Source organism: Caretta caretta, chromosome 4, assembly GCF_965140235.1.
Source record: "Caretta caretta isolate rCarCar2 chromosome 4, rCarCar1.hap1, whole genome shotgun sequence".
Taxonomy (NCBI): Eukaryota; Metazoa; Chordata; order Testudines; family Cheloniidae; genus Caretta; species Caretta caretta.
The window spans coordinates 20,588,272-20,614,654 of record NC_134209.1 but is presented as its reverse complement, the minus strand read 5'-3'; the positions used below and the strand labels follow the sequence as shown (position 1 = coordinate 20,614,654).

General features: G+C 48.7%; 1 protein-coding gene across 3 annotated transcripts in view; it reads left to right on the top strand.

Moving 5' to 3' along the window:
* Positions 1 to 26,383, top strand: part of RBPMS (RNA binding protein, mRNA processing factor) — a 140,452-nt gene that overhangs the window by 38,468 nt on the left and 75,601 nt on the right. For all 3 annotated transcript variants that reach the window (XM_075127441.1, XM_075127440.1, XM_075127442.1), the window contains 2 exons: positions 5,483 to 5,521; positions 7,107 to 7,169. In XM_075127441.1, coding sequence (XP_074983542.1) covers positions 5,483 to 5,521; positions 7,107 to 7,169 — 102 coding nt within the window. Of the gene's footprint in view, positions 1 to 5,482; positions 5,522 to 7,106; positions 7,170 to 26,383 lie in introns of those variants that run through there.

Sequence of the window (26,383 nt, the reverse complement as noted above, 5' to 3'; positions counted from 1 at the left end):
CATTTTTGTTGAGTAGAGCTCCATCAGTATTCAGCTAGCTGAAGAAATTATCCCCATCTATATTTCTTCCAGGCTTATACCAGGGCTGACCCACAAGCTCCTCATTGTCTGTTCATCAAATTTGTCTTCAATCAATGGAAACAAGGTCTTCCTTTTTTTAGAGCAATTCTCAACGTGATCTGGCACAAAGTCACTATCATATAATATGTTGTCATCACACGGTAACTTTCAGGGTTGCAAATCATTTTGATAAGGTCAGAAGCAGAATACTGTGCTGATGTGTTTGCAATCTTGAATCGTGCAACTCAAGAGTCTCCTGAGTCTGGATTGTTTGGAGCACAATACCTAGACAGAAAATCCCCTGAAGAGTATTATGAAAAGAGAGCCAGCATCAGTCTGCTCTGTGTGGAGGATACCTGACAAGCCTGGATCTGAAGGGACCAACCTCCCTGGTGTACCTTCTATATTAGGATACCTGTATACAGCAACCATTATCACTGCCATTACAATATAAGATACTCTCACTAGAAGCAAATGTGAACTACTAAAAAGAGAGAATAACAGTGCAACACATTTGGGGGTACTTTTGTACCCCACATACCTTTTTTTTTTTTTGATATCGAAAAAAATCTTTTTCATGTTAATTTTCATTTTTCTGAATTGTGGGTCACTAGTTCATGAGTTATCGCAAAATGTATATTTGCGGGGTACAACAGAGCCCTCCTCCACATTCATGGGGGTAACAACTCAGCTCCTAAAGGGGGCACTCTGCAAAGGACAGATTTGTGACAGACCCTCTATCTTTTTATGCACACTAATTGTGTGTGTGTGTGTGTTGTTTACAGCATTTCCTGTACTGATGGTAAAACCAGTGAATCCCTGTTTAAATTGCCCTTCATCCACTTTCCACTGCCTGAGGAAATTTTGTTAAGTGGGAGTAGGGTGACCAGACTACAAGTGTGAAAAATCGGGACAGGGGGTGAGGGGTAATAAGTGCCTATGTAAGAAAAAGCTCCAAAAATTGGGACTGTCCCTATAAAATCAGGACATCTGGTCACCCTAAGTGGGAGACTCCTGGAGTCTTAAATTCCTCCAAGTAATGCGGAGGACACACATTGTATATTTCAGAGTAACAGCCGTGTTAGTCTGTATTCGCAAAAAGAAAAGGAGGACTTGTGGCACCTTAGAGACTAACCAAGTTATTTGAGCATAAGTTTTCATGAGCTACAGCTCACTTCATCGGATGCATCGGATGAAGTGAGCTGTAGCTCACGAAAGCTCATGCTCAAATAAATTGGTTAGTCTCTAAGGTGCCACAAGTCCTCCTTTTCACATTGTACATTGGAGCCCATGGACACAGAGAGTTTCTCTTGAATACCAAATTCTGAGTTAGTGTTTCCTGTTTGTGATTTATTAAACTAGGAAATAGCCCATACAGTGTTAAAAACACCCCTCTCTCGTTGTTTACTGACATTTTAAACTCAATATTCAGATTTGCGTATGGTTTTAGACAAACCGGCTGAAGCTTCACTGTGAAGCTGAGGAAAGTCCATTCACATGTTTGTGCAGCACCTAGCACAATGGGGCCCTGGCCCAGGAATAGGGTTCCTAGGTGCTACTTTAATGTCCCCAATTAATAACAATGTTAATAATATTAAAATACTTTGCCAGACTTTGGAACCCAGTAGCCCCATCCGAACCCATATGCTTCGCTGAGCGGGGGGAATACCGCAAAACAATGTCTGCAAACACTGGACTGAATTTTTAAACAAACGAGCTTCAGCTGTGTTTGCCCTTCCTCTGTGCTCCCCTCTCACAGCTATGCCAGCAAACACGTTGATTGGCAGGAACGTGCACAGAAATAGCAAACTGTCCGTGAATATCGCACGCTATTTGCAGAGAGCCTCTTTTGGCTTTATAATCCTGAGTACTTTCACTGGGTCCCTGATTCTAACAGCTGCACTCCTCTGCTCAGGGACCAGACATACACTGTAGGGGAGGTGACAGGCAAAAACTTATTCACACAGAGTTGGATTTTCAAAAGCACCTCAGGGTGCTGGACCGTGCAAGACCCATTGACTTGCAGTGGAACTTGTGCTCCTAACTCATTCAGGGGCTCTTGAGAATCTCACCAGAATCTATTTGATGAACCATTGCATATAATGAGTGCGTACAATCAAATCCCTTGGGAATGTGGGAAAAGAAAGTGGTGAAATGTAAATAAATGAGGAAGTATGAGTCAGTCTTTAGCAGAGCTGGGGCGTATCCGAATGCTCCCCGAAGAGCTGAGCTCTGTTAGGAGGCACAATGAGAGCTGCTCTGTCGCTCCGCAGTGCTATGGAATTTATCAGGTCATGTTTTGCCTGTTGCATCATCCATTTCCCCAAGAAAGGCTGCTTCATTGATCATTTCATTCATTGCCCATAGACATGATGACAGACGATGTTGCAGTATTTTTTTCCTGGCAGAAGATTGAGAAGCTGTTTCAGTCTGCCTGATTACTTGGGCGGTCCAAATGCTGCACTGATTTACATTTAACTGCATGACCATGTCACCTTTAACCCTCTCCAGACCCACAGAGTCTCCTAACCCCGCAAGAACTGAATCTGGGATATTGTCTCTTTTAAAATACAGGGCCCTATTATCCACATGAGGATCACACTTCAAATATCCACTTAGCAATGCTGTGGAATACTGTGGAATTCCAGACGCTGGGATAATCCTAACGCACTTTCTGTCGTTTCTTATTTAACTTCGGTCTTAAATTAGAACCACACAAAATGCGTATTTCCAGGTATAAGGAATAATTGCGCGCAGGAAGTTGGCTCCAGCTTTTGCAACTAGAAGAGTTGTAAGCACTTCTGTCTCATAGCGTAGGCTCTTTGGGCTTGGCGAAGCTGTGTTTGACACAGGTCCTGAGGTGGCGGACAAAGGTGGCTATACACCAATTCAGCCCCTGCGATAATTTAAAGCAACACCCCTGTGACGTATAAGGGGACAATCCAGACTAATGAGTAGCTGTGTCCAGAGGTGGATTTGATTTTGTGGGGCCCTGGGCCAGACCAAGTGGGGGGCCCCTCCCCTCTCATCTGCAGTCGTCCGTCCCCCCCTCCACCTCCTCCCTCCCATGCTCCTGAGGGGGAAATGGGGCCAGAGCGCGGGGGCTTTCCCTGCTCTGCCTGCCCAGTGTTCGTGCCGGGGAGCGGAGTTGGGGCGTGGGGTCTTGCCCAGCTCCGCCCGCCTGGTGCTCCTGCCAAGGGTGGAGCTGGGCAAGCACCCGCGCCCTGCCCCTGTTCCCCGGCAGGAGCACCAGGTGGAGCGGGGCAAGGCCCTGCGCCCCAACCCCGCTCCCTGGCAGGAGCACCAGGCAGAGTGGGGCAAGCCCCTGTGCCCCGACCCACTCCCCAGCAGGAGCACCAGGCGGGCAGAGTAGGACAAGCCCCTGTGCCCTGAACCCATACCCCGACAGGAAGGCCGGGTGGACGGAGCGGGTCAGGGCACTGAGGCGCCCATTTTTCTCAGGGCTCCCAATTGGCCTGGGATCCTGGGCACAGGCCCCGTTGGCCCAGTGGCTAATCCGCCACTGTCTGTGTCACCTCTGCTCTGTGATCTGGGGTGTCCTTTACAATGCTTTGCTGCTGTAGCCTCCTGCCTGGCCTGCTCACAAACAGCCCCCAGTGTGTAAATCACTCCCAGCTCTGTCTGTGTGTGTGCTGGGGCCAGCCAGCCATGCCTTGGCTCTTACCAGCCTGGGTTATATTGCAGGGTGACCCCAACACACTCCCAGTCTTAGATTTCCCCCAGAAGTGTATGTCTTGTACTGCCCAGCCCTCTCCTGGACAATACAAGTTTATATCAAGTCCGTTATCTCTTTGGTAGAAATAATTTGGATACAATTTGTCACCCTAAATGGAGTTTCCCAAATGCTTCAATTTAAACACACTGGATTAGATAAAACAGTAAAAGAAGTTTATTAATTACAAAGAGATTTTAACTGAGTGCAAGTAATGAGGCATAAAAGTCAGAAATGTTTATAAGAAAAATAAAGATACGCCCTTAGGTATTGTCTTCACGTACAGTGCTATAGCTGCACTGGTCCAGCTCGCCACTGTAGCACTTTAGTGAAGATGCTACTGCCTGGATGGGAGAACTTCTATTGTCTGCATAGTTAATCCCCCTCTCCGAGAGGTCTGTGGTGTAGACCTGGCCTAACTTAACAAACTGTGTTCAATTCAAAGCAACGTTTTCTCACTACATGCTTTCAGCAGTCTTGCTGACCAAACTTCTTAGGTCAGGACCCCCCTCTCCCCAGAATCCAGCGAATGCTTGCTTTGTCTTATTGCTTCAGGTGCCTTGAATACGATGGGCTGGGAGAGAGAAGGGGTGTCGTGCGGGGCTTTGCCCCTCTTTTTATAGTTTCAGTCCCCCTTTTTGAAAACATTTCCAGCTGGGTACCAGGAGACAAAAGGTCTATATGGAAGGATGTTCCCTGCTACTTTTTTCTCACCTGTTTAAGCTTCCTTTATCTTCCTTCCCTGCTTGATGACCCTGCTTAAATGCAAATTAAGAAGATCACCTGGCTTTGTTTGAGACAGACCCTATTTGCCAGCCTCAGTTGGAACATGTGTTAACACAATACAGTAGAATCTTATAACTTCACATATAATGTTGCTACACATTTTACCAAGACAATATTGGCGACCAAATTATGAGTTCTCAGATGATATTTCACAAGGTGTACTTTGTACAAAGATGATTACAATCACGTGTAGGGTGTGAACACAGGGGTACATTCTGCCACAACCCCCTCCTCCGGGCAGCCCCCAACACACCCCCTAGGCCAGGGGAAGTGAAGCAGAGCCAGAGGAATCCTTGCTTTGGGGAGCCCTTTGCACTGCTTTGGAACACCAAGGGCTGTAGCATGTGCTAGTGCCTGACCCCTGCTGTGTGCCCAGCAAAGAGGTGTTCTCTGTGCCATGTCCTATACAGCTGTTGGGGAGCTCACACCCTCCCCACCGTGGGAGCTCCAACAGGATTATTAGCTGTCTGATCCGTCCCCAAAGTATGCCCACTTCTCCGCCCCACTCCAAGGACCTTTCTTCAGGGTTCTGCAGGAACCGCACCGGAACTGGCCACCTAGGCCTTATGGTGAGATCCAGAGCGCCTCTCCCAGCCTCTGGCCTTCTCTGCCCATTCCCCTGGCCTCTCCCTGGCTGAGGGTACAGAAAGCTGCCTCTGTATAACTTCCCTTCCCAGCAGGCCTTGCTGTGGCCTGTGGTTCCATATGGCTCTGTTCTAGGCTGGCATCGCTAGTGGCGCTCTGCTAGGCCAGTAGCCTGCCTTAAAGGGCCAGCATGCCCTGTAAAATGGTGAAAAACAACTCAGAACCCTACACTTTTTCCCATTTTAGCTCCAAGTGCTGACTGTTTGCCATGACCCGGTGAGTGCCATGACTAAACAATGCTTTTCTCTTTTCTTGCAGGGTTATGAAGGCTCTCTTATAAAACTCACCTCTAAACAGGTAAAAGCCTGACCAGTGCTCAGAACCTCCAGTATCACAGTCATTAGCTGTAAACGGATTAGAAACACATCTAGTGGCCTCACCGCACACCCAGGTGCAGGATGTTCCCTTGCCCCCACCCTCCCTGCAGGCTAGCCGCTGGCTCTGCTCAATGCAAGGAGCAAAAGACTGTATTTCGTGGGGTGGGGGGGGAGGTAATTTAGGAATGAGCAGCAAGGTAATGAAGTGTCCCCAATGGGGTGTGTACCACGAAGGTAGCACAGTGTTAGGGCCCCAGACCTGTGAGCTCTCTGTGAAGATGCGGCCGAGTCTGCGCTTTCTGTGGACAAGCGGAACCGTGAATCAAATCGAAAACACTCGGGAGTGGCATGACAAGCAGCCCCGTCCTGTTTCATTGCAGCGTCTTTACCCTGTAATGGAAGGTGTGCAGGCCAGCTGGGACGAGCAGCTCAGGGCAGTCAGAACCTGTACTTTTATTAGCATTCCTAGGTGGAATCAAGCCTTCTAGAAAAGAGCTCAAGTTGAGCCTCACGGTTAAGGGATTTTTTTCCTTGCATGCGGGGAAAACTGCCTGGCATGGGGAGAGTTTTGCTCAGCCCGGCACCCAGCTCGGCGCAGAGAGAGACACTCGGCGCTCAGCCTGGTATCTGGCCCAGCGAGGGGAGAGCTGCTCAGCCCGGCCTGGCACAGGGAAAGCCGCTTGGCGCGCAGCCTGGCATCCGGCCCAGCGTGGGGAGAGCCGCCCGGCCCGGCCCGGCACAGGGAGAGCCGCCCGGTCCGGCCCGGCACAGGGAGAGCCGCTGGGCGCTCAGCCTGGCGTCTGGCCCGGTGTGGAGAGCCGCCTTGTGGCTCAGCCCGTTCTTCAGTTCTTTCCCCCTACATGTAGCACCAGCCCCAGCAGCAGCATCCTCTGGGCAGAGAACATAGTTCTGTGCCACAGCTCCTCTGGGATTACCCAAAGGGAAAACGGAGGGGAGAAAGGATGCAGGGGTAACCTGGAGACTCCAGACACATCTTCTCCCCCAAGCACCTGGAAGAGAGCAGGAGTCCTGTGGTCGCCCCCGAACACAGGTTTCCTGCTCAGTCACAGCACAGCCCTTCTAGGCCTTGCCTAAGGGCTCGGAGTCCCCATCCAGCATGTGTCTGCCCACACTAGAGCTAGATGAAGGATGGAGGGAGGGTCCCTGAAGGCTCCACTTTAAGAACATAGTTGCAGCCAACTGGGGAAGCCAATGCGGTTTCAGGTACGCTGTACTAGGCCTATGGGTACCCAGTGCACCGCATGTCTCCCAACACTCATCCCAGCCCTTGTACACTTAGACCTTCCACTGGAAGGAGGGGAGGGCAGCAGAGCCAGTGAGTTTATAGCAGAGGTGGCCAAAGTGAAGCCCATTGAGCAGACATGGCCCTTGGAGATCTGCAGGATGGCTCTCAGCTCTGAAACAGGGAGATGGCTGTTGGGGACTGCAGGTCCCAAGTACCCTTGGTGGGTAGTAGTGAGCAGGGTCCCTGTATCTGTGAGGCGACGGTGCTGCTCCTTCCCTGAGTCATCCCCTGACCCTCTCCTCTTCTCTTTTCTCCTCAGCCTGTAGGGTTTGTCAGCTTTGACAGTCGCTCAGAAGCAGAAGCTGCTAAGAATGCGCTGAATGTAAGTACCTGATGCTATAAGCCACAGTTCCCTTTGGCTGTGTGTGGAGGAGGGCTGGGGGGAAGCATGAGCAAGGGAATGAACGGCAGCTGTGCATACCTTCTATACATACATGGGGTGAGATATCACCTTGACAGCAGACTAGTGGCTAAGCCCTCTGAAAGCTGCTCCTGAGTTGAGCATACAAAACATGGAATTCCTCCTGTACGATGCACAGAGATGCTGTAGCCAACATTTAGCAGAGTGCAGATATTAATTGCATTCTCTTCTTCCATTTTATATCTGTATCCAAAATAGCAAAGAGACTGACTGTACACAGGTTTGTTCTTCATAAACATACTGCTTATTGCCCATGTTTTCATTTTCCTCTGGTGCGAAGTGTTACAGATTTATATTCTTTTCCCAGGGATGTTAGTTAGATTTACTGATTCACATGGGGTTTGGGTGCTGGAGAAGATCAACATTTTTTCTCCTGTCCTTTTCTACTTCCCCCAGTTCTCCAGGACTTTCCCCAAATGATTGCCAGTAGTTCTCTAAATGCCTTCCACGTGGGATGTATATCTTCTGCACCTGCTGGTTTGTAAATATCCCGTTTTCCCAAGTGTTTCCTGCTCTGCTGTTCATCAGCTGCTAAATGGACATTCCTCACGACTTCTTGAGTGTCCATCTCTCTTTCCCATTTTTATACTAGCCTCCCTTTGCTGGCCACATTCCTCACTTTATTGGCATACGCTCGAATCAGTCTCTTTTCAGAAAGACAAGGGCTTCTGCAATCTTCTCAGTTTTCTGCAAATCAGGGGGCAACTTGCAAGGAGACCCTTGAAACCAGAAGCTCAAAGTCTGAGCACCCTACTTCAGAGAGATGAATCAGATTTACTCCAGGAATGTCGCAGTTTGATCAAGGTCCAGCTCTTTCAAACAATGGCTACAATCAACACTAAGCCCCGTGAGTTGAATTTGTACTCGCAGAGTTCTCAGGAGTACACTTTGTCTGCTGACTCAAGGAACTCACCTGAGAGACGTAGCAATGCTACGACAGAGACCTACCAAATCGGATCCTCGGCTGCTATAAATCAGAGCAGCTCCATTGAAGCCAATTTCCACCAGCTGAGGATTTGACCCCACATACGGTTTCTTACGGGTGGGGCTAGTTGTGATGTCTGAACTTAATGTTGCCTAACATTTTCCATCATAATACTTTATTTTTAGTTCGGTTTGAAATTATTTTCGTTTGCTCTCTGACCCTGATGAATTCTTTTTCGTTAAGTCCCTGCGAAAATGATTCAGCCAGTTCTGAGAATGTGGGTGTTTCTGAAAACAACATGCTTCGTAGTAGGAACTTGACATTTGTCACGGGATAGTCCTGGGGTCAGGAACGTGCCTTTTGCGCTCTTGCTCCTGTGTAACTCTCTCCAGACCTGGTCAGATGATAAGACTCTGAAAACAGCCATTTGCACATGTTTAGCTGAGCTTTTTGAAGGCTTGATGCAAAGAGCTCCAAGCATGCCAACTGCACTGAGCCCCACACAGCCTTCTGGGTGCTAGGCTCTGAACTAAAGGGCCACACAGCCACAGCAGCAGCACCCACTCCCCATGCCCAGCAGACCTCCTCCTGATTGATGTTAATAATTTGTGCACTTCATAGCCCTCATGATAGCGCAAGACCTCGCTCCCCGTATTCCGAGCTGGGTAAATATTCCCCCTCATTTTATGGAGGGGGTAACTGAGTGTTTGCACAAGGTCACGACTAGCACAGCTAGGAATGCCTATAATAGAGCAGACTCAAGTCTCATCCATGCAGACGTACTGCCTTTCAGAATGAATGTGCCAGATCTATGTGCTTGGCTATGCTGTCTTTGTGACCTCCTGTACCACACATGCCTCCAGAACCAGGAACAAAACTGAGGCATCTTGGTGCCAAAGTTTTATGTATTCTATGCTGTATAGAAAATAGTTGTACAAGGTACTGACTGCCTTGTGTCCCCTTTTAGTGCTTGGTCTATGTAGAAGAAAACAGCTCACAGTTCCCACAAGTTCGTCCTTTATCTCAAGTGGTAGCGGTTTGTGCTATGGATCTAAAGGTCCTGGCTTCCAGTCCTGCTGGTAAATCATGGGGGTGGGGAGCCCATGGGTCGATATGGTTCCAAAAAACCTAAATAATCACATACCCAAAGACTACATTAAAACTGCAAGATCAAGCACTCAAATGTTAGGGAATTCAGATTGCCTGAGCAACCTTTATCAGTACTGTAGTGCATATGCGTGGTAATACTATCTGTAATTACACAAGCGCGTAGAATTTTTACTGTAAGATCCCTGCTTCATTTAGTGCCTAGGATGGGGAGTGAATGAGGCAAAACATAAGAAGAGGGACAATATTTTCTTCTACTTAAGGCATGGACTGGGGCCTAAGGGAGTTGGGTTCTATTTCTGGCTCTGAGTGTCACAGACTTCCTCTCTGGCGTTAGACAAGACTGCACCAAAATGCACATGCACAAGGGGACCGGATTAAGGTTACCCTGGAATACTTGTGTAGACAGCTGCACATTTGTGTTACAAGTGCTCCTTTCTCCCCCCTACGTGAAGGGTGTTGTGGAGGAGGGAAATTCAAAGCCAAATGCTGTATTAGGCTTTGTTAGTTTGTTAGACCTGGCTGACACAGTCCCAGCTGTGGGTTTTGGCTGGCAGGGAAGAGAGAGGCACAGTGCTGTCATATGAGATCGTGTTTGTAATCTGGAGTTAATCTGTTAAATCTGATCGTAAAGGGACCCTGGAGGCTCTGGTCTGCACCACCGACTGGGCTGTTAAAAGTCCGGTCAGCGGCACACTCGGGGCCCAGGGCTAAGGCAGGCTCCCTGCCTGCCCTAGCTCTGCGTGGCTCCCAGAAGCAGCCACCAGGTCCCTACAGCCCCTAGATGCATGGGTGGCCAGGGAGGCTCCACGCGCTGCCCCCACCCCAAGGGCCGGCTCCGCAGCTCCCATTGTCCAGGAACCGCGACCAATGGGAGCTGCAGGGGCGGCATTTGTGGGCGCGGGGGCAGAGTGAAGAGCCTCCCTGGTGCCCATGCATCTAGGGGCTGCAGGGACCTGGTGGCCGCTTCCTGGGAGCCGCAGTAAGCACCACTGGGACCCCTCCCGCACCCCAACCCCCGCCCCAGCCCGGAGTTTCCTCCCGCACCCAAACTCCCTCCCAGAGCCCACATCATCAGCCTATTTTCAAAACATTAATAGAAAACTGTGGATCTAAACAGTGATTACAGCAGAGCAGAGGAGCTGTTTTCATTCTACCCCGGTGTCACTTGCTCTAACTTTCTGAAGCTTTCATTTTGGGAGCTGAAATTTTCCATGCTTGGAAATCTTCTATGCATTTTTGGCCAAAAAAATGAAGATTCAGGTCAACCAAAACATTTACTGAATTGAGGTTATATTTGCCAAACTGTTTCAGACCACCTTCCCTTCTAGGGTGACCAGATGTCCCGATTTTATAGGGACAGTCCCGATTTTTGGGTCTTTTTCTTATATAGGCTCCTATTACCCCCCACCCCCATCCCGATTTTTCACATTTGCTGTCTGGTCACCCTATTCCCTTCCCTCTCCTTCCCCCCCACCCCCAAAACTGTTTCTACATTTTCTAAAGAAACATTTAGGTTTTTTGATTCAAGATGCCCCATTTCTTTTGAATTTTACTACAATTTTTTTTTAAAAAAAAAAAAGGTTAAAAATTCCTCCCAAAACAAGATGTTTCGTTTTGGTTCGAACAAATGGAATAAAAAAGATTTCAGGTTGGGTTCTCCGGAAACTTTTTTGTTTTTCTTTTCAGTTTGGCCCCTGACCTGAAAAGTCGGTTATTCACGTAGTCGGTTATTCACATTGCTCTGTTCGACTGAGTCCCTGGGGAGCTCCCTCAGTGCTCACCTCAGGCCCAGCATGCTGTGTATGCTCGGCTAAGCCGGCTTTGCCATGAGCTGACTCGTGCTAGGGTCGGGGCTGAGCTAATGGCTCCTGTAGTCTGGAGGTGTGTAGGTGACAGCCTGGCCTAAGCAGTGTGCAGCTTGTGAGGGTGTCACTGTGCCATTGGTTCAGCACACACACCTTGTGAGGTTTGCGGAGGGGCTGAATGAAGGGGTCTGGGCTCTGTGCGTGGGAGAGGGGAGAACCCAGTGATGAGCTGCCAAAATCTTAACAACCGGTTCCCTCCTCACCCCATGAGGGGGTCGTGGCCCACTCCTGCCCAATCCAACCCTCCACGTTCCTTGATGCTCCCCCCGGGACCCCTGCCCCGTCTCTCCCCCTCCCCTCTCCCCTGACTGCCCCCAGAACCGTGCAGGAGGTTCTCGTGGGCCACTGTAGTGGGTGCCCATCCCGCCCCTAAGAGCCAGAGGGACCTGCTGGGGCGAGGTGGGGAGTCCCGGCAGGGCTTACCTGGGGCAGCTCCCAGGAAGCATCCGGCAGGTCCCTCTGGCTCCTAGGGGCGGGGGAGCGTAGCTAGGGGGGAGCAGCAGGAGCAGCCGCTCCCCCCACTGATCACATCAAAAGTGGCGCCTTAGGTACCGACTCCGTGGGTGCTCTGGGGCTGGATCCCCCACAGGGAAAATTTGGTGGGTGCAGAGCACCCACCGGCAGCTCCCCACCCCATGCCTGGCCCCAGCTCCCCTCCGCTCTGCCTCTACCTCCCTGGGCCTGAGCGCGAAGCCGCTGCCTGCTTCTCAGCTCTCCCCGGCTTCCCACATGAACAGCTGTTTGCGTGGGAAGCCGGGGTTTGGGGGGGAGAAGCAGAGCAAGGTGGCACGTTCAGGGGAGGAGGCAGAGGCGGAGCGGAGGGGAGCTGGAGCCGGGTGCAGGGTAGGGAGCTGCCGGTGGGTGCTCTGCACCCACCAAATTTTCCCCGTGGGTGCTCCAGCCCTGGAGCACCCACGGAGTAGGTGCCTAAGGCGCCACTTTTGGCTGATTAAATTTAGAAACCCTTTTAGAACCAGTTGTCCCTCGCGGAACAACCGGTTCTAAAAGGGCTTCTAAATTTAACAACCGGTTCTAGCAAACCGGTGCGAACCGGCTCCAGCTCACCACTGGGAGAACCCTTCAGCACCTGGTGTGCTCAGCAGAAGGGTTCAGGATACTTGTGCAGGTAGTTTAAATGTGCACTGAGCTCCATCATCCTGAGTAAACAAACTGAAGTTTGTGAGGTGCCCAGAGAAGGACAGAGCTGCTGCAAGCCCTCAGATTTATTCCATACACAGTCCAAGGCAATAGAGACACATGCTGGACACGGACAGGGAAGTTAGGGTAAGGAGAAAAGAGTGGGGGTTGGGGGAACTTACACTACTGGGTATCTAAGATTATAGAAGACACAGCATTGTGATGTATATATTTTTCTGCATGCAAGAGAGCAGGGATTTCCAAAGCACTTGGTATCGGCCTCACTCTGCTCCAATGGAGGGGTTTATCATTGGGGAAAAGATGTCTTTTCAGCAGCAACGAACAGATGTATCAAATAGACCAGGGCAAGCAAGTCTGCTGCCTTTGCTATTAATACTGAACAAGCATCCCTGAACCACCTGTAGTCTGAAGGGGAGGGCCAGGGCCCTGCACCATGCAGCACCTCTCTGGCCTCAGTGAGGCTTCATTCAGGTCTATGGTTTGCTCCCCGCAATCAGATTGCAGGATCTGCCGTAGAGAACAGGAAGACCATGGATAGAGCAAGGCTCACCAAAGCCAATCTCCTTCAATGCCAGGCCACAGGATAAACAGATTGAAGATAGCGCCACTTGAACAAGCAATCATTTGGAGACCGGGGTCCTAAACTGCTGCTAGTGGCATACCAGGGGGTCATGGCATTTAATATTTCCATGAACTGCCTAAAGGAGGGTATACGCTTTAACCGTAATCTGTTCCCGGGTGAACCCGAAACTGGAAAAGTGACCAACGTGAGAGAAAAGTCTGAAGTGCCTTGGAGGGATTAGAACAGTGCAGCATGTGCAACAAGATGAGCTTCAGTATAAATACCTGTCAAGTCACACGCAGATGGACAGGGAACGAACACAAGAGATATTAGCTGGGGAAAGGCTACTGTACCTGGGAAGAAAGTCCAAGAAAGATTGCTGTAGGCTTGTGGCAGGCAGTACGTGCCAAATGAATTTCCAGGTCAGGAGCAGAGTTAGGCCAATGCTGAGCACTTCCGGAAAATCCACCTGAAATAAACAGAGGCATTCACGCTATTCAGAACTGGGGTGATGTTTCAGGGCGGTGGATAACAGATCAGTACAGCTGATGAGAGCAGCATACAGTAGTCTTATCGCATCAACGCTATACTTTGCTGCCTTTTATATATCTGATCTGCACGTAACTCCTCTCTGAAATGCTTTTGGACTCTGATATACCTGTCTTTATTCACAAGCAACCTGTGTTAACATTAACATTGTTCAGCCTTGTCCCCTGACTTGTTCCAGCCGGTATGGTCTATTGAAAGCTAACCGTGAGCTCTGATGTCGATGCACGTGACTGATACAGGTACTCACATAAAACAGCCAGTGCGTGAATCCGAATGAGAACATTCTGCATAGTTAATATAGCTGCAAACACAGTATAGGGGACAGATCCTGAACATAGGCCATACTTACAGGATAGGGGACTGTACCCTGAGAAGCAGTGACTTTGAGAAAGATTGGAGGTGGGGCTGGATAATCAGCTGAACATGAGCTCCCAATGTGATGTTGTGGCCAAAAGAGCTAATGCAATTCTGGGATGTATAAACATGGGAATCTCAAGTAGGAGTAGAGAGGTTATTTTACCACTACATTTGGAAATGGTGTGACCACCTCTGGAATACTGTGTCCAGTTCTGGTGCCCACAACTGAAGAAGGATGTTGCTAAATTGAAGAGGGGCCAGAGAAGAGCCATGAGACCGATTAAAGGATTAGAAAATATGCCTTATAGTGATAGACTCTAGGAGTTCAATCTATTGAGCTTCATAAAGAAAAGGTTAAGAAGTATCTAGACTCATAGACTTTAAGGTCAGAAGGGACCATCATGATCATCTAGTCTGACCTCCTGCACATTGCAGGCCACAGAACCTCACCCACCCACTCCTGTAATAGACCCCTAGCCTCTGGCTGAGTTACTGAAGTCCTCAAATCATGGTTTAAAGACTTCAAGTTACAGAGAATCCACTGGTTGCACTAATTTAAGCCTGCAAGTGACCCGTGCCCCATGCTGCAGAGGAAGGCGAAAAATCCCCAGGGGTCTCTGCCAATCTGACCCCGGGGAAAATTCCTTCCAAATATGGTGATCAGTTAGACCCTGAGCATGTGGGCAAAACCCAGCTGCCAGACACCTTGGAAAGAATTCTCTGTAGTAGCTCAGAGCCCTCCACATCTAGTGTCCCACCACTGACCATTGGAGTATTTGCTGCTAGAAGTCATAGATGGGCCACATGCCATTTTAGGCAGTGTCATCATATCATCCCCTCCATAAACGTATCAAGCTCATTCTTGAAGCCAGCTCCCCTTGGAAGGCTGTTCTGGAAACTTCACCCTGATAGTTAGAAACCTTCACCTAATTTCAAGCCTAAACTTGTTGATGGCCAGTTTATATCCCTTTGTTCTTGTGTCCACATTGGCCCTTAACTTAAATAACTCCTCTCCCTCCCTGGTATTTATTCCTCTGATGTATTTATAGAGAGCAGTCATATCTCCCCTCAGCCTTCTTTGGTTAGGCTAAACAAGCCAAGCTCATTGAGTCTCCTCTCATTGGGTAGGTTTTCCATTTCTTTCCTAGTAGCCCTTCTGTGCACCTGTTCCAGTTTGAATTCATCTTTCTTAAACATGGGAGACCAGAACTGCACACAGATGAGATCTCACCAGTGCCTTATATACTGGTTTTAACACTTCCCTTCTCCACTGGAAATACCTCACCTGATGCATCCTGGGATCACATTAGCCTTTTTCATGGCTGCTTCACATTGGCCGTTCATAGTCATCCTGTGAACAACCAATACACCCAGGTCTTTCTCCTGCTCTGTGCCTTCCAGCTCATACAGCCCCAGCTTATGGCAAAAATTCTTCTTGTTAGTCCCCAAGTGCATTACTTTGCACTTAAATTTCAGCCCATTTCTATTACTCCTGTATGCAAGGTTGTCCAGATCTTCTTGTATGCTATTCTGGTCCTCCTCCATATTGGCAATACCTCCCAACTTTGTGTCATCTGCAGATTTTATTAGCTCACTCCCACTTTTTGTGCTAAGGTCAGTAATAAAAGTGTTAAATAAGATTGGTCCCAAGACTGAACCCTGACAAACTCAGCTAGACAGTTCACCTTTCAGTATGACAGGTTGTAGTCTCCCCTTTAACCAGTTCCTTATCTACCATTCAATTCTCTCATTAATCCCCATCTTCTCCAATTGAACTAATAATTTCCCATATTGAACTATATCAAATGCCTTACTGACATCCAAGTAAATTATATCTACTGCATTTCCTTTGTCTGAAAAATCAGTTATCTCCTCAAAGAAGATCAGGTTGGTCTGGCATGATCTACCTTTTGTAAACCCATGTTGTATTTTATCCCAATTACCGTTCACCTCTGTTCTTAACTACTTTCTTTTTCAGAATTTGTTCCAAGATCTTGCATACGATTGAGGTCAAATGAACAGGCCTGTAGTTTCCCAAATCACTTTTTTTCCTTTCTTAAAAATAGGAACTATATCAGCAATTCTCCAGTCATAGGGTAAGACACCCAAGTTTAGATTCATTAAAAATCCTTGTTATTGGTTTTGCAATTTCATGTGCCAGTTCCTTTAATATTCTTGGATGGAGCTTATCTGGGCCCCCTGATTTAGTCCCATTAAGACAGTGGTCCCCAAACTTTTTACCTCTTACCCCTGTCTGCGCTCCCCCCGGAGCCAGGGCCAGGAGCAGGGCCACGGCTCTGGGAGGGAGGGATGCGGACAGAGGTAAGGGGGCTGAGGCTGAGGCCATAGCTGGGGCTGGGAGGGGACCCCTGGGAGTGGGGCTGGCAGCTGGATCCTCAGGCACAGGGCTGCAGCCGGAGCCAGGAGTGGAGCTAGGTGGCTCTCCACAGATTGGGGACCTCTGCATTAAGCTGTTTGAGTTTGACTTCCACCATGGACATGGTAATTTCTACCTCCACATCCTCATTTCCATTAGCCACCCTGCCACTACCCCATAGCACCTCATTACCCTTATTTAAAACTGAAGCAAAGTATTTGTTTAGGTGTTGGGCCATGCCTAGATAATCTTTAATATCCACCCCATCCTCAGTGCTCAGAGGTCCCATTTATTCTTCCCTTGTTTTCTTCTTCTTTAGACGGCTCTGGAGCTGTTTATTATTGGTTTTCATTCCCTTGCACGGTCCAACTCTGCTTGGGGAACAAATAGTTACTAATGGGCTTTTCAGTCTAGCAGAGAAAGGGATAACACGATTCAAAGGCTGGAAGTTGAAGCTAGACCAATTCAGAGTGGAAACAAGGTGTACATTTTTGACAGTGAGGATAATTAACTATTAGAACAATTTACCAAGGGTCATGGTGGATTCTCCATCACTAGCAAGTTTTAAATCAAGATGGGTTGTTTTTCTAAAAGATCTGCTCTAGGAGTTATTTTGGGAAGTTCTCTGGCCTGTGCTATACAGGCGGTCAGACTAGATGATCACAATGGTCCCTTCTGGCCTTGGAATCTATGAAGCTATGAAAGCTGTAATTAGATAATCCGTTAAAAATGAATTTTAAATGACTCCGTTAAGAAAAGTCTGTCAAACCTATTTTTGTCCTTAATGGTCTTAGTAACAGAATAACACAGACTATTCAAACTCAGTGAAATCTGGTGCATGGACTATATTTATAGGATTATTTTTAGGATTCTTGGTCTTTTTTGCTACTATTCTTCAAAGTTGAAAGTTTCTTCTTCAACAGAGGCTGACGGATAAGGTGAGAATTCCACAAAGATCTTCCCTCTTTCAAAATGGCTAGCATCGAAGTGGGGCTGAGGGCACAGGCTGCCTTAGCAAAGATGGCTACTGCTTGCATTTGCCTCTTAGCGCAACTCTCTATCTCCAACAGTACAGTGGCAAAAAATGACTATAAACCACCACAGGGCAAAGTAAACATTGTTTGGATGCATTTCTTACCGCCACATGTTCGGATGCATTTTAAGTTTAACTTTCTCTGCAAATTTCCGGGGTTCAGAACACTTAGTTTTGGGATAATTACAACATCCCTGTAATGTAATTTACTTTCATTAGACTCGTAGTAATGTCGGGCTGGAAGGGACCTCGAGTCATCTAGTTCAGCCCCCTGCGCTGAGGTGGGACCGAGTAAACCCAGAACATCCCTGACAGGTGTTTGTCCATGATTTAAAGACTCCAATGATGGGCTTCCACAATCTCCCTTGGAAGCCTGTTCCAGAGCTTAACTAGCCTTGTAGTTAGAAAGAGTTCCCTAGTATCAAACCTAACTCACCCTTTCTGCAGAATAACCCCATTACTACTTGTCCTACCGTGCACTCCATGTCAACCTGATTTTGTCAGGGATTTTTAATAGCTAGGCCAGACACGCAGTCCCGTCCAGGTGTTTGTGCTGGAAGGCAGCTCTGGGGCAGCGAGGAGCGCCCTGATAGAGGGAAATCCCCAGCCGGTTTAAAGCTAGCTTGAAGCACCTGCTCCTCCCCTGCCTATGAAGGGCATGGCCGAGGGGAGCTGCACCCGGTGCTTTTTTGGCTCCCACTAGCCCAGGGTTAGGCGAGCAGGAAGGCTGACATTGCCCCCAGCTCTCCTCAGCTTCACTGACTGTAAACTCGTGTGGGTGCAGATCTGGCCCATACTGTGAGCACGTGGTCGATAGACAGCGTACCCACGAGTGCGTCCCAAACAGGAGGCTGACACCAGAGGGAGGTGCAAAGTCAAGAACTCCCAAGTTATAAAATGCCTATGCAACCCCCGCTTCTTCAGCACCTGATCCCTCCAACCTCCCGCTCCTATCCCCTACCCTCTCTGCTCCTATCCGACCAGCACCAGCTCCTACCTCCCACTCCCTCCTACCCCCCCCACCGCCAGCTCCTGCCTCCCGCCCTCTGCTGACCCCTACAACCTCCCGCTCCTATCCCCTACCCTCTCTGCTCCTATCCGACCAGCGCCAGCTCCTACCTCCCACCCCCTCCTGCACCCTCCCACTGCCAGCTCCCGCCCCGTCCTTCCTCTCCAATTGCCAGCTCCCGCCTCCAGCCCCCTCCTGCCACCTCCAACCGCCAGCTCCCGCTTCCCACCCCCTGCTCCAACTGCCAGCTCTAACACCCTGTCTCCTCCTCTTCCCACATTGCTCCTATCCAATACCCTGTCTCGGAGATACACACACCCCAGCTCCTATCCAACTCCCTGACTGTGTTGTGGGAAATTGTAAAAGCTTCAAAAAGGCAGTTATAATGGGAAGTGTTGGGTAATCTTAGCTATGGGCATCACTCCTAGCTCTGCCTAGACCAGTGGTTCTCAACCAGAGGTACGCATACCCCTGCGGGTACACAGAGGTTTTCTGGCGGTATGTCAACTCACTAGATATTTGCCTAGTTTTACTACTGGCTACGTACAAAGCACCATCGAAATCAGTACAAACTAAAATTTCATCCAGACAACGACTTGTTTACACTGCCCTCTGTACGACATACTGACATGTCAATACAATATTTACATTGCAATTGTTGTATTTGATAATTCTGTGATAACAATGAGAAAGTCAGCAATGGGTCAGTACCACACTTTTGTATTTTTATGTCTGATTTTGTAAGCAAGTAGTTTTGACGTGAGGGGAAACTTGGGGGATGCAAGACAAATCAGACTCCTGAAAGGGGTACAGTAGTCTGGAAAAGTTAAGAGCCACTGACCTGGGATACTGTGTGTGCATGTATATCAGTCTACATAAACAATAATTGTGCACCTGCTTTGCTGAAAAGATAAATCTAATTTTGTCAAACCCACAAAGTGCTAGGCAGGCAGCTATAAATGCAGTCTTCTTCAGCCAAATTTCATCTTCTTTTGCTCTGTGAGATCTTGTGTGCGCTCCCCATCACTTGTGAGCTGGATCCGGCTCTCCCTGGCTAGGGAAGAGAGCAGAGTGAAGAGTATTTGGGGGGAACATTATTTAGGGGGTGGTGAAAGTTTCCCTTCAGGAATGTCTGCCACCCACAGGCAACAGGGGGCCCTGTCTCAGGCCCCTCGCTTGACATTAGCCAGCTCTCCAGCCTCTGACCTCCCGTCTGGGGGTGGGGGTTATTGAGTAGGTGCTGCTGGAGGAACTGCCATTTCATCTTGACCCCAGATAGCCACCCCCTTTGCCAGGCAGCTTTTAGACCTAATTTTGGACCAGTGATGTATTACCCATGGCTGACAATCCCTCCCTAGCAACAGGCCCCGATGAACCGGTTATCTCTAGGAGCAGCCTTTGATACCACTGGCCAGGAAGTGTTGTTTCACATCTTCAGGACCCTGCAAGAGTGGATGGATTTATTCTTCCCTCTCTGAGAAATGGGAAAGTGTGGTACCAAGCACTTTATTTTCTTCCCTGAAGGCTGTCACCGGAAGGGTTGCAGTCCGCCCAGTGATTTTGGTATGGCTGCCAGGGAGGCCGAGGGGTACTTTGACCCGCCATTGAGGGGTTGGGTCAGTGTAGACTCAGAGGAAGGAGTGCCACCTGCCTAGGAGTTCCTTGAGGTCTCTTCCCCTGTTGCTAGCTCAGCCTAGCCCTTTTTAGCCTGGGAGCATGGTGAGGATCGCTGCACGGGGTGGTGACCAGAGGCACCCCTGGGACCTTGCCCTCAGGCCCTTGCCCTGTCCCAGGGTCTGTTTGGACAAGCCAGCTTGTTGTGCATTGTGGCATTCCTGCTGCATTGTATGGGGTTGTTATTTACTTCTGGAAGTTGCTAGTCATCCAGTGCGGCACTGCAGTAGGCTGTGACACCGGAAAGGGAGACAGACGTCAGTAGAGACCGAGGAGAGGTAGTGCGGATGCGGGTGGGAACTGTAACCACCTTAAGCTGGGCTGGATCTGGCCCGCAGCGGGTCATGTCAGGAGGATTAGGAGGGAGGATGTTTGTTTGTTTGTTTGTGTCAGGGTTCCCTCCCCACTCTGAACTCTAGGGTACAGATGTGGGGACCCGAATAAAAGACCCCCTAAGCTTATTTCTACCAGCTTAGGTTAAAACTTCCCCAAGGCACAAATTCTTTGCCCTTGGAGGGTACACTGCCACCACCAAGTGATTTAACAAAGAATCAGGGAAAGGACCACTTGGAGTTCCTATTCCCCCAAAATATCCCCCCAAGCTCTTACACCCCCTTTCCTGGGGAGGCTTGAGAATAATATCCTAACCAATTGGTTACAAAGTGATCACAGACCCAAACCCCTGGGTCTTAGGACAATAGAGAAATCAGTCAGGTTCTTAAAAGAAGGATTTTATTTAAAAAAAAAAAAAGGTAAAAATCACCTCTGTAAAATCAGGATGGAAAATAACTTTACAGGGTAACAAAAGATTCAAAAACACAGCAGAACTTCCTCTAGGCTTAGTTTCAAAGTTACAAAAAACAGGAATAAACCTCTCTCCAGCAAAAGAAAAATTCACAAGCTGAACAAAAGATAATCTAACACGCCTTGCCTGGCTTTTACTTCCAATTTTTCTAATATGAGAGACTTTTAGGATGGTTTATAGGAGAAGGAGTTTTCTGACCTGATGCTTCTCTGCTTCCCAAGAGAACATACACAACAAAGCCTTTCTTCCCCCTCCCCCCCAAGATTTGAAAGTATCTTCTTTCCCCATTGGTCCTTTTGGTCAGGTGCCAACCAGGTTATCTGAGCTTCTTAACCCCTTGCAGGTAAGGAGGAATTCTAGGCTACCCTTAGCTGTATGGTTATGACAGTTTGTTTTGCCATATCCTGATCCTCCATCTCCCTCAGGATGAAGAGGAACATGGAGAGGGCACGGGCCTGTGATTTTCCCAGGAGGCCGTGGAAAGGTGTGAATGGCTGCACGTGCAGCATATGCTGTGCTGGCATGAGTGGAAGGAGCTGGCTCGAGGGGCAGAGCACTCTCCAGGTGTAGGTGAGCGTCCCCCAAACACTGAATACCAGGCAATTCCTGCTGCTTAGCTGAGGAGCATGTAGCTGGCTGACACATCTGGGCAGCTGTGTCACGTGTCCGGCAGCAATGCTGAGCTCTGCCCACTGAGTCTCCGCACACAGTGGAGGAGCACTGCGGTAGCATAGAACTGACGCTGGCTTGGGCTGGGATGTCTCCATTCTTGCCTAGATGGGGAGAGCCAGGTCACAGCCTCGGGTAGGAGATGGGGCCAAAGCTCAAGGATCAAGCCTTGTACTTTCTGAATCTTCTCTCTGGATCGGCGCAGGGCTAAACGCTGCAATCTCGGCAGTTTTCCAGGCGCCTTGTATTTGGGTGACGATGCGGTGGACGTTTGACAGGAAGCCTGCCAGAGCGTGTGGTGATAACATGACTGGGTGTGTGCCGTTCTGAGGGCACAGGGCGAGCGAGCCCCAGAATGTGGCGGGTGGGAGAGGGGGGAGAAGGCAGAGGCCCGTAAGCACATTTCAGGTTACACAAAGGTGACACTGATCTAGTTTAGACATTATCTGGATCTCCACCCATAGGGAGAGCCTAGAGGGACAGTGGGCATTTTACTGCCAGGCCCCTCTGAGATGAGCAGCTGAACTGCCTATGGGTTATAGAATCATAGAAGATCAGCATTGGAAGGGACCTCAGGAGTTCATCTAGTCCAACCCCCTGCTCAAAGCAGGACCAATCCCCAACTAAATCATCCCAGCCAGGGCTTTGTCAAGCCTGACCTTAAAAACCTCTAAGGAAGGAGATTCCATCACCTCCCTAGGGAACCCATTCCAGTGCTTCACCACTCTCTTAGTGAAATAGTTTTTCCTAATATCCAACCTAAACCTCCCCCACTGCAACTTGAGACCATTACTCCTTGTTCTGTCATCTGCCACCACTGAGAACAGCCGAGCTCCATCCTCTGTGGAACCCCCCTTTAGGTAGTTGAAGGCTGCTATCAAATCCTCCCTCACTTTTCTCTTCTGCAGACTAAATAAGCCCAGTTCCCTCAGCCTCTCCTCATAAGTCATGTGCCCCAGCCTCCTAACCATTTTTGTTGCCCTCTGCTGGACTCTGTCCAATTTGTCCACATCCCTTCTGTAGTGGGGGGACCAAAACTGGACGCAATACTCCAGATGTGGCCTCACCAGTGCCGAATAGAGGGAAACGATCACGTCCCTCGATCTGCTGGCAATGCTCCTACTAATGCAGCCCAAAATGCTGTTAGCCTTCTTGGCAACAAGGGCACACTGTTAGCTCATATCCAGCTTCTCGTCCACTGTAATCCCCAGGTCCTTTTCTACAGAACTGCTGCTTAGCCAGTCGGTCCCCAGCCTGTAGCAGTGCATGGGATTCTTCCTTCCTAAGTGCAGTACTCTGCACTTGTCCTTGTTGAGCCTCATCAGATTTCTTTTGGCCCAATCCTCTAATTTGTCTAGGTCATTCTGGACCCTCTCCCTACCCTCCAGCATATCTACCTCTGCCCCCAGCTTTGTGTCATCCACAAGCTTGCTGAGGGTGCAATCCATCCCATCATCCAGATCATTAATGAAGATGTTGAACAAAAGCGGTCCCAGGACTGACCCCTGGAGCACTCCGCTTGATACCCGGCTGCGAACTAGACATTGAGCTGTTGATCGCTACCCATCGAGCCCGACGATCTAGCAAGCTTTCTATCCACCTTATAGTCCAATCATCTAATCCATATTTCTTTAACTTGCTGGCAAGAATACTGTGGGAGACCATATCAAAAGCTTTGCTAAAGTCAAGGTATATCACGTCTACCGCTTTCCCCATATCCACAGAGCCAGTTATCTCATCATAGAAGGCAATCAGGTTGGTCAGGCATGACTTGCCCTTAGTGAATCCGTGTTGACTGTTCCTGATCACCTTCCTGTTCTCCAAGTGCTTCAAAATGGGTCCTTTCTCCTCTGCAGAGAGTGTGCTGCCCTGCAGTGCTAACAGGAGGTACGCGGGCATCTCTCCAGGAGAGGAAACTCAGCACCAGGGGTATAAACAAACACTTGAACTTTCTAAAAGGCTCATAAACTTTCCACACCCCAAAAACCCACAGACCAAACAAAGAAGCTTCCCCCCACCCTTCTCTAGCTAAGGTTACCATTTCTAAAGGGATTTCCATCCTAGGTGCAGAACACAGAAGCTTTAGCTTTAAAGGCTTACAAAAACCTCTTGTCCATGAATCGTGGTTCACAGTCACAGCCCTTCACGCCCTATCACCCTCAGTTGTTGTGGTTAGTTGAGTCCAGAGAGGAGTGTGGGGAACTCGAGAGGGATTGAATCATGCTAAGGGAGTGACGGCATCATGATGGGAGATGCAGCTCACTGCTGATACATGCAAAGTAAAGCACAGTGCGGGGAGGGGTGCTGTGTTGCTCAGAGACCTTACAGGGGTCTCAATTAACTGTATCAACTCAGGGAAGGGGAGACCGCTCAATGGAGACCTCTGCTCAATGGGCAGCTGCAGTCAAAAGAGCAAACAAGATGTTTGTATGGGAAGAATGCTACTACGGATAATATTATAATGCCATGATAGAAATCAGTGGTATGGACTCATCTGGATACTGTGTGTGGTTCCAAGAGCATGAGTCAGACCCACCCCAAAATTATGAGATTGACTTTAAAAAATGAGATTTTTAAAAAGAATCGATATGAAGTTCTTTTTATTGACCTTCTGGCATTTGAGCCTTTAGGTGGTCAGATTTTCTAGTTTTTCTCTGCATCTATGAGGGCTGGAAACGTACCTTTTTAAAAATAGAAACTGAGATTCTCACTGAATCACCTGACTTCAGGAGCAGGAGCTTTAAAAATAATACCAAATATGGCATAATTTTGTTACCCAAACTCCCTTTATCCCCAAATCCTAGTTATCCGTATCTACAGTGCATCCCCCATGTAGCCTTATGTAAGTTAATCACCACGAATAACTTCCCAGTTAGTCTCTTGGCATGCCAATCAATGGGTTTCTAGTTGTATAGAGCAGGGGTTCTCAACCTTTTGCTTGCTGAGGCTCCCCCAATATGCTATAAAAATCTCCATGGCCCACCTGTACCACAACAACTGGTTTTCTGCATATAAAAGCCAGGGCTGACGTAAAGGGGTAGCAAGCAGGGCAATTACCTGGGGCCCTGTCATGAATCTAAAGGGAAGGGTAAACACCTTTAAAATCCCTCCTGGCCAGAGGAAAAACCCTTTCACCTGTAAAGGGTTAAGAAGCTAGGATAACCTCGCTGGCACCTGACCAAAATGACCAATGAGGAGACAAGATACTTTCAAAGCTGGAGAGGGGAGAAACAAAGGCTCTGTCTGTCTGTGTGATGCTTTTGCCAGGAACAGAACAGGAATGGAGTCTTAGAACTTAGTAATTAATCTAGCTAGAAATGCGTTAGATTCTGATTTGTTTCAATGGCTGATAAAATAAGTTCTGCTGAATGGAATATATATTCCTGTTTTTGTGTCTTTTTGTAACTTAAGGTTTTGCCTAGAGGGATTCTCTATGTTTTGAATCTGATTACCCTGTAGAGTATTTACCATCCTGATTTTACAGAGGTGATTCTTTTACTTTTTCTTCAATTAAAATTCTTCTTTTAAGAACCTGATTGCTTTTTCCTTGTTCTTAAGATCCAAGGGTTTGGGTCTGTGTTCACCTATGCAAACTGGTGAGGATTTTTATCAAGCCTTCCCCAGAAAAGGGGGTGTAGGGTTTGGGGAGGATTTTGCGGGGAAAGACATTTCCAAGCGGTCTTTTTCCCTGTTATATATTTGTTAGACGCTTGGTGGTGGCAGCAATAAAGTCAAAGGGCAAAAGGTAAAATAGTTTGTACCTTGGGGAAGTTTTAACTTAAGCTGGTAAGAATAAGCTTAGGGGGTTCTCATGCAGGTCCCCACATCTGTACCCTAGAGTTCAGAGTGGGGAAGGAACCTTGACAGGCCCCATGCTACAGGGGCCCCCATGAAGCTAAGTTGCTCAGGCTTACAACATTTGTGTTTTAATAAACTCAGTAATTTGGTTCTTTTACTTTGTACTTTATTAAAGAGTATTTCACAAACATAAGAATTATTCCCTGTATTTCTATCCCAGTAAAACTACAGCTCAAACTAGCGTTTCCGGTTACCTGAGTGCTCAGTTAGCCAAAGGGTTTAGATGTCCCTGGGCTGTCCTGCATCGTGAGATTTACAGCAGGAGGAGGATATTTGGCAGTGCTGGTCCCGTGTCCTGCTCGGAGAGGAAGATGGTGGCAGGTTAGCCAGAGCCCCAGAGCCCTACAGGCTCAACTCAGCCAGTGCCTTGAAACAAGCCCCGAGGCCAGTGCGGTTGGTGGAGCACAGACAACACGCACCCTGTGAGCCACACACTAAGCATGCCCTGCTCTGCATTAGCTGAGTGCAGGAAAGGCCAGGAGAGCTCAGGCAAGATCCACAATATCCAGGAACAGCTGGGGAGCCAGGAGGATGCCCTCCCTGTTGCACGCTTGAATAACAAAAGGCAAGGAAGCCCTCTTGGTGGAGGCTGGTGTCTACTGCCTCAACCTATTATTCCCCCAAGGCTTCCACCATCACCTTTGTTCTCTCCGAGCATCACACAGCAAGCCCACCATCATCCCAGCTCCCGCCTCAGCTAGACACTGGGGCGTTTCCTTTTTAACCCTCTTCCGCCCACCTCCCCAGCTCTTTTTCTCACAGTGGCTTCACTGCTTTGTTTCACCAGCTGCTGAAAGATTAACTTCTACCCAGCAGAGTGTAAGACCCATTCTCTCCTGGGGGCAGATATCTGGGGCTATGGAGAAAAGGTCTTGAGTTTCTACAGAAAGATTCAGAATGGTTGCAAGGGCTCATGGGAAGCCGGAAGCCTGTTTGCATACCTCTCGGTGGAGGCTGAGCTGCGCCCAGCCCCTGGAACACAGCAGTGGCTGTGGCTAGCGGTCTCAGGAAATGGGAGCCGGGTTCTGGACCCCAGGAGAGCATGCAATGCTGCTGTTAGTCAGACTGTGTATTTCCGTGGCTTGTCTCTGAAAGTGGTGGCTTGCCTTTTTAAAAATGCAATAGGATCCATAAACCACCTCTGTCTGTCAGGCTGGGGCAGGC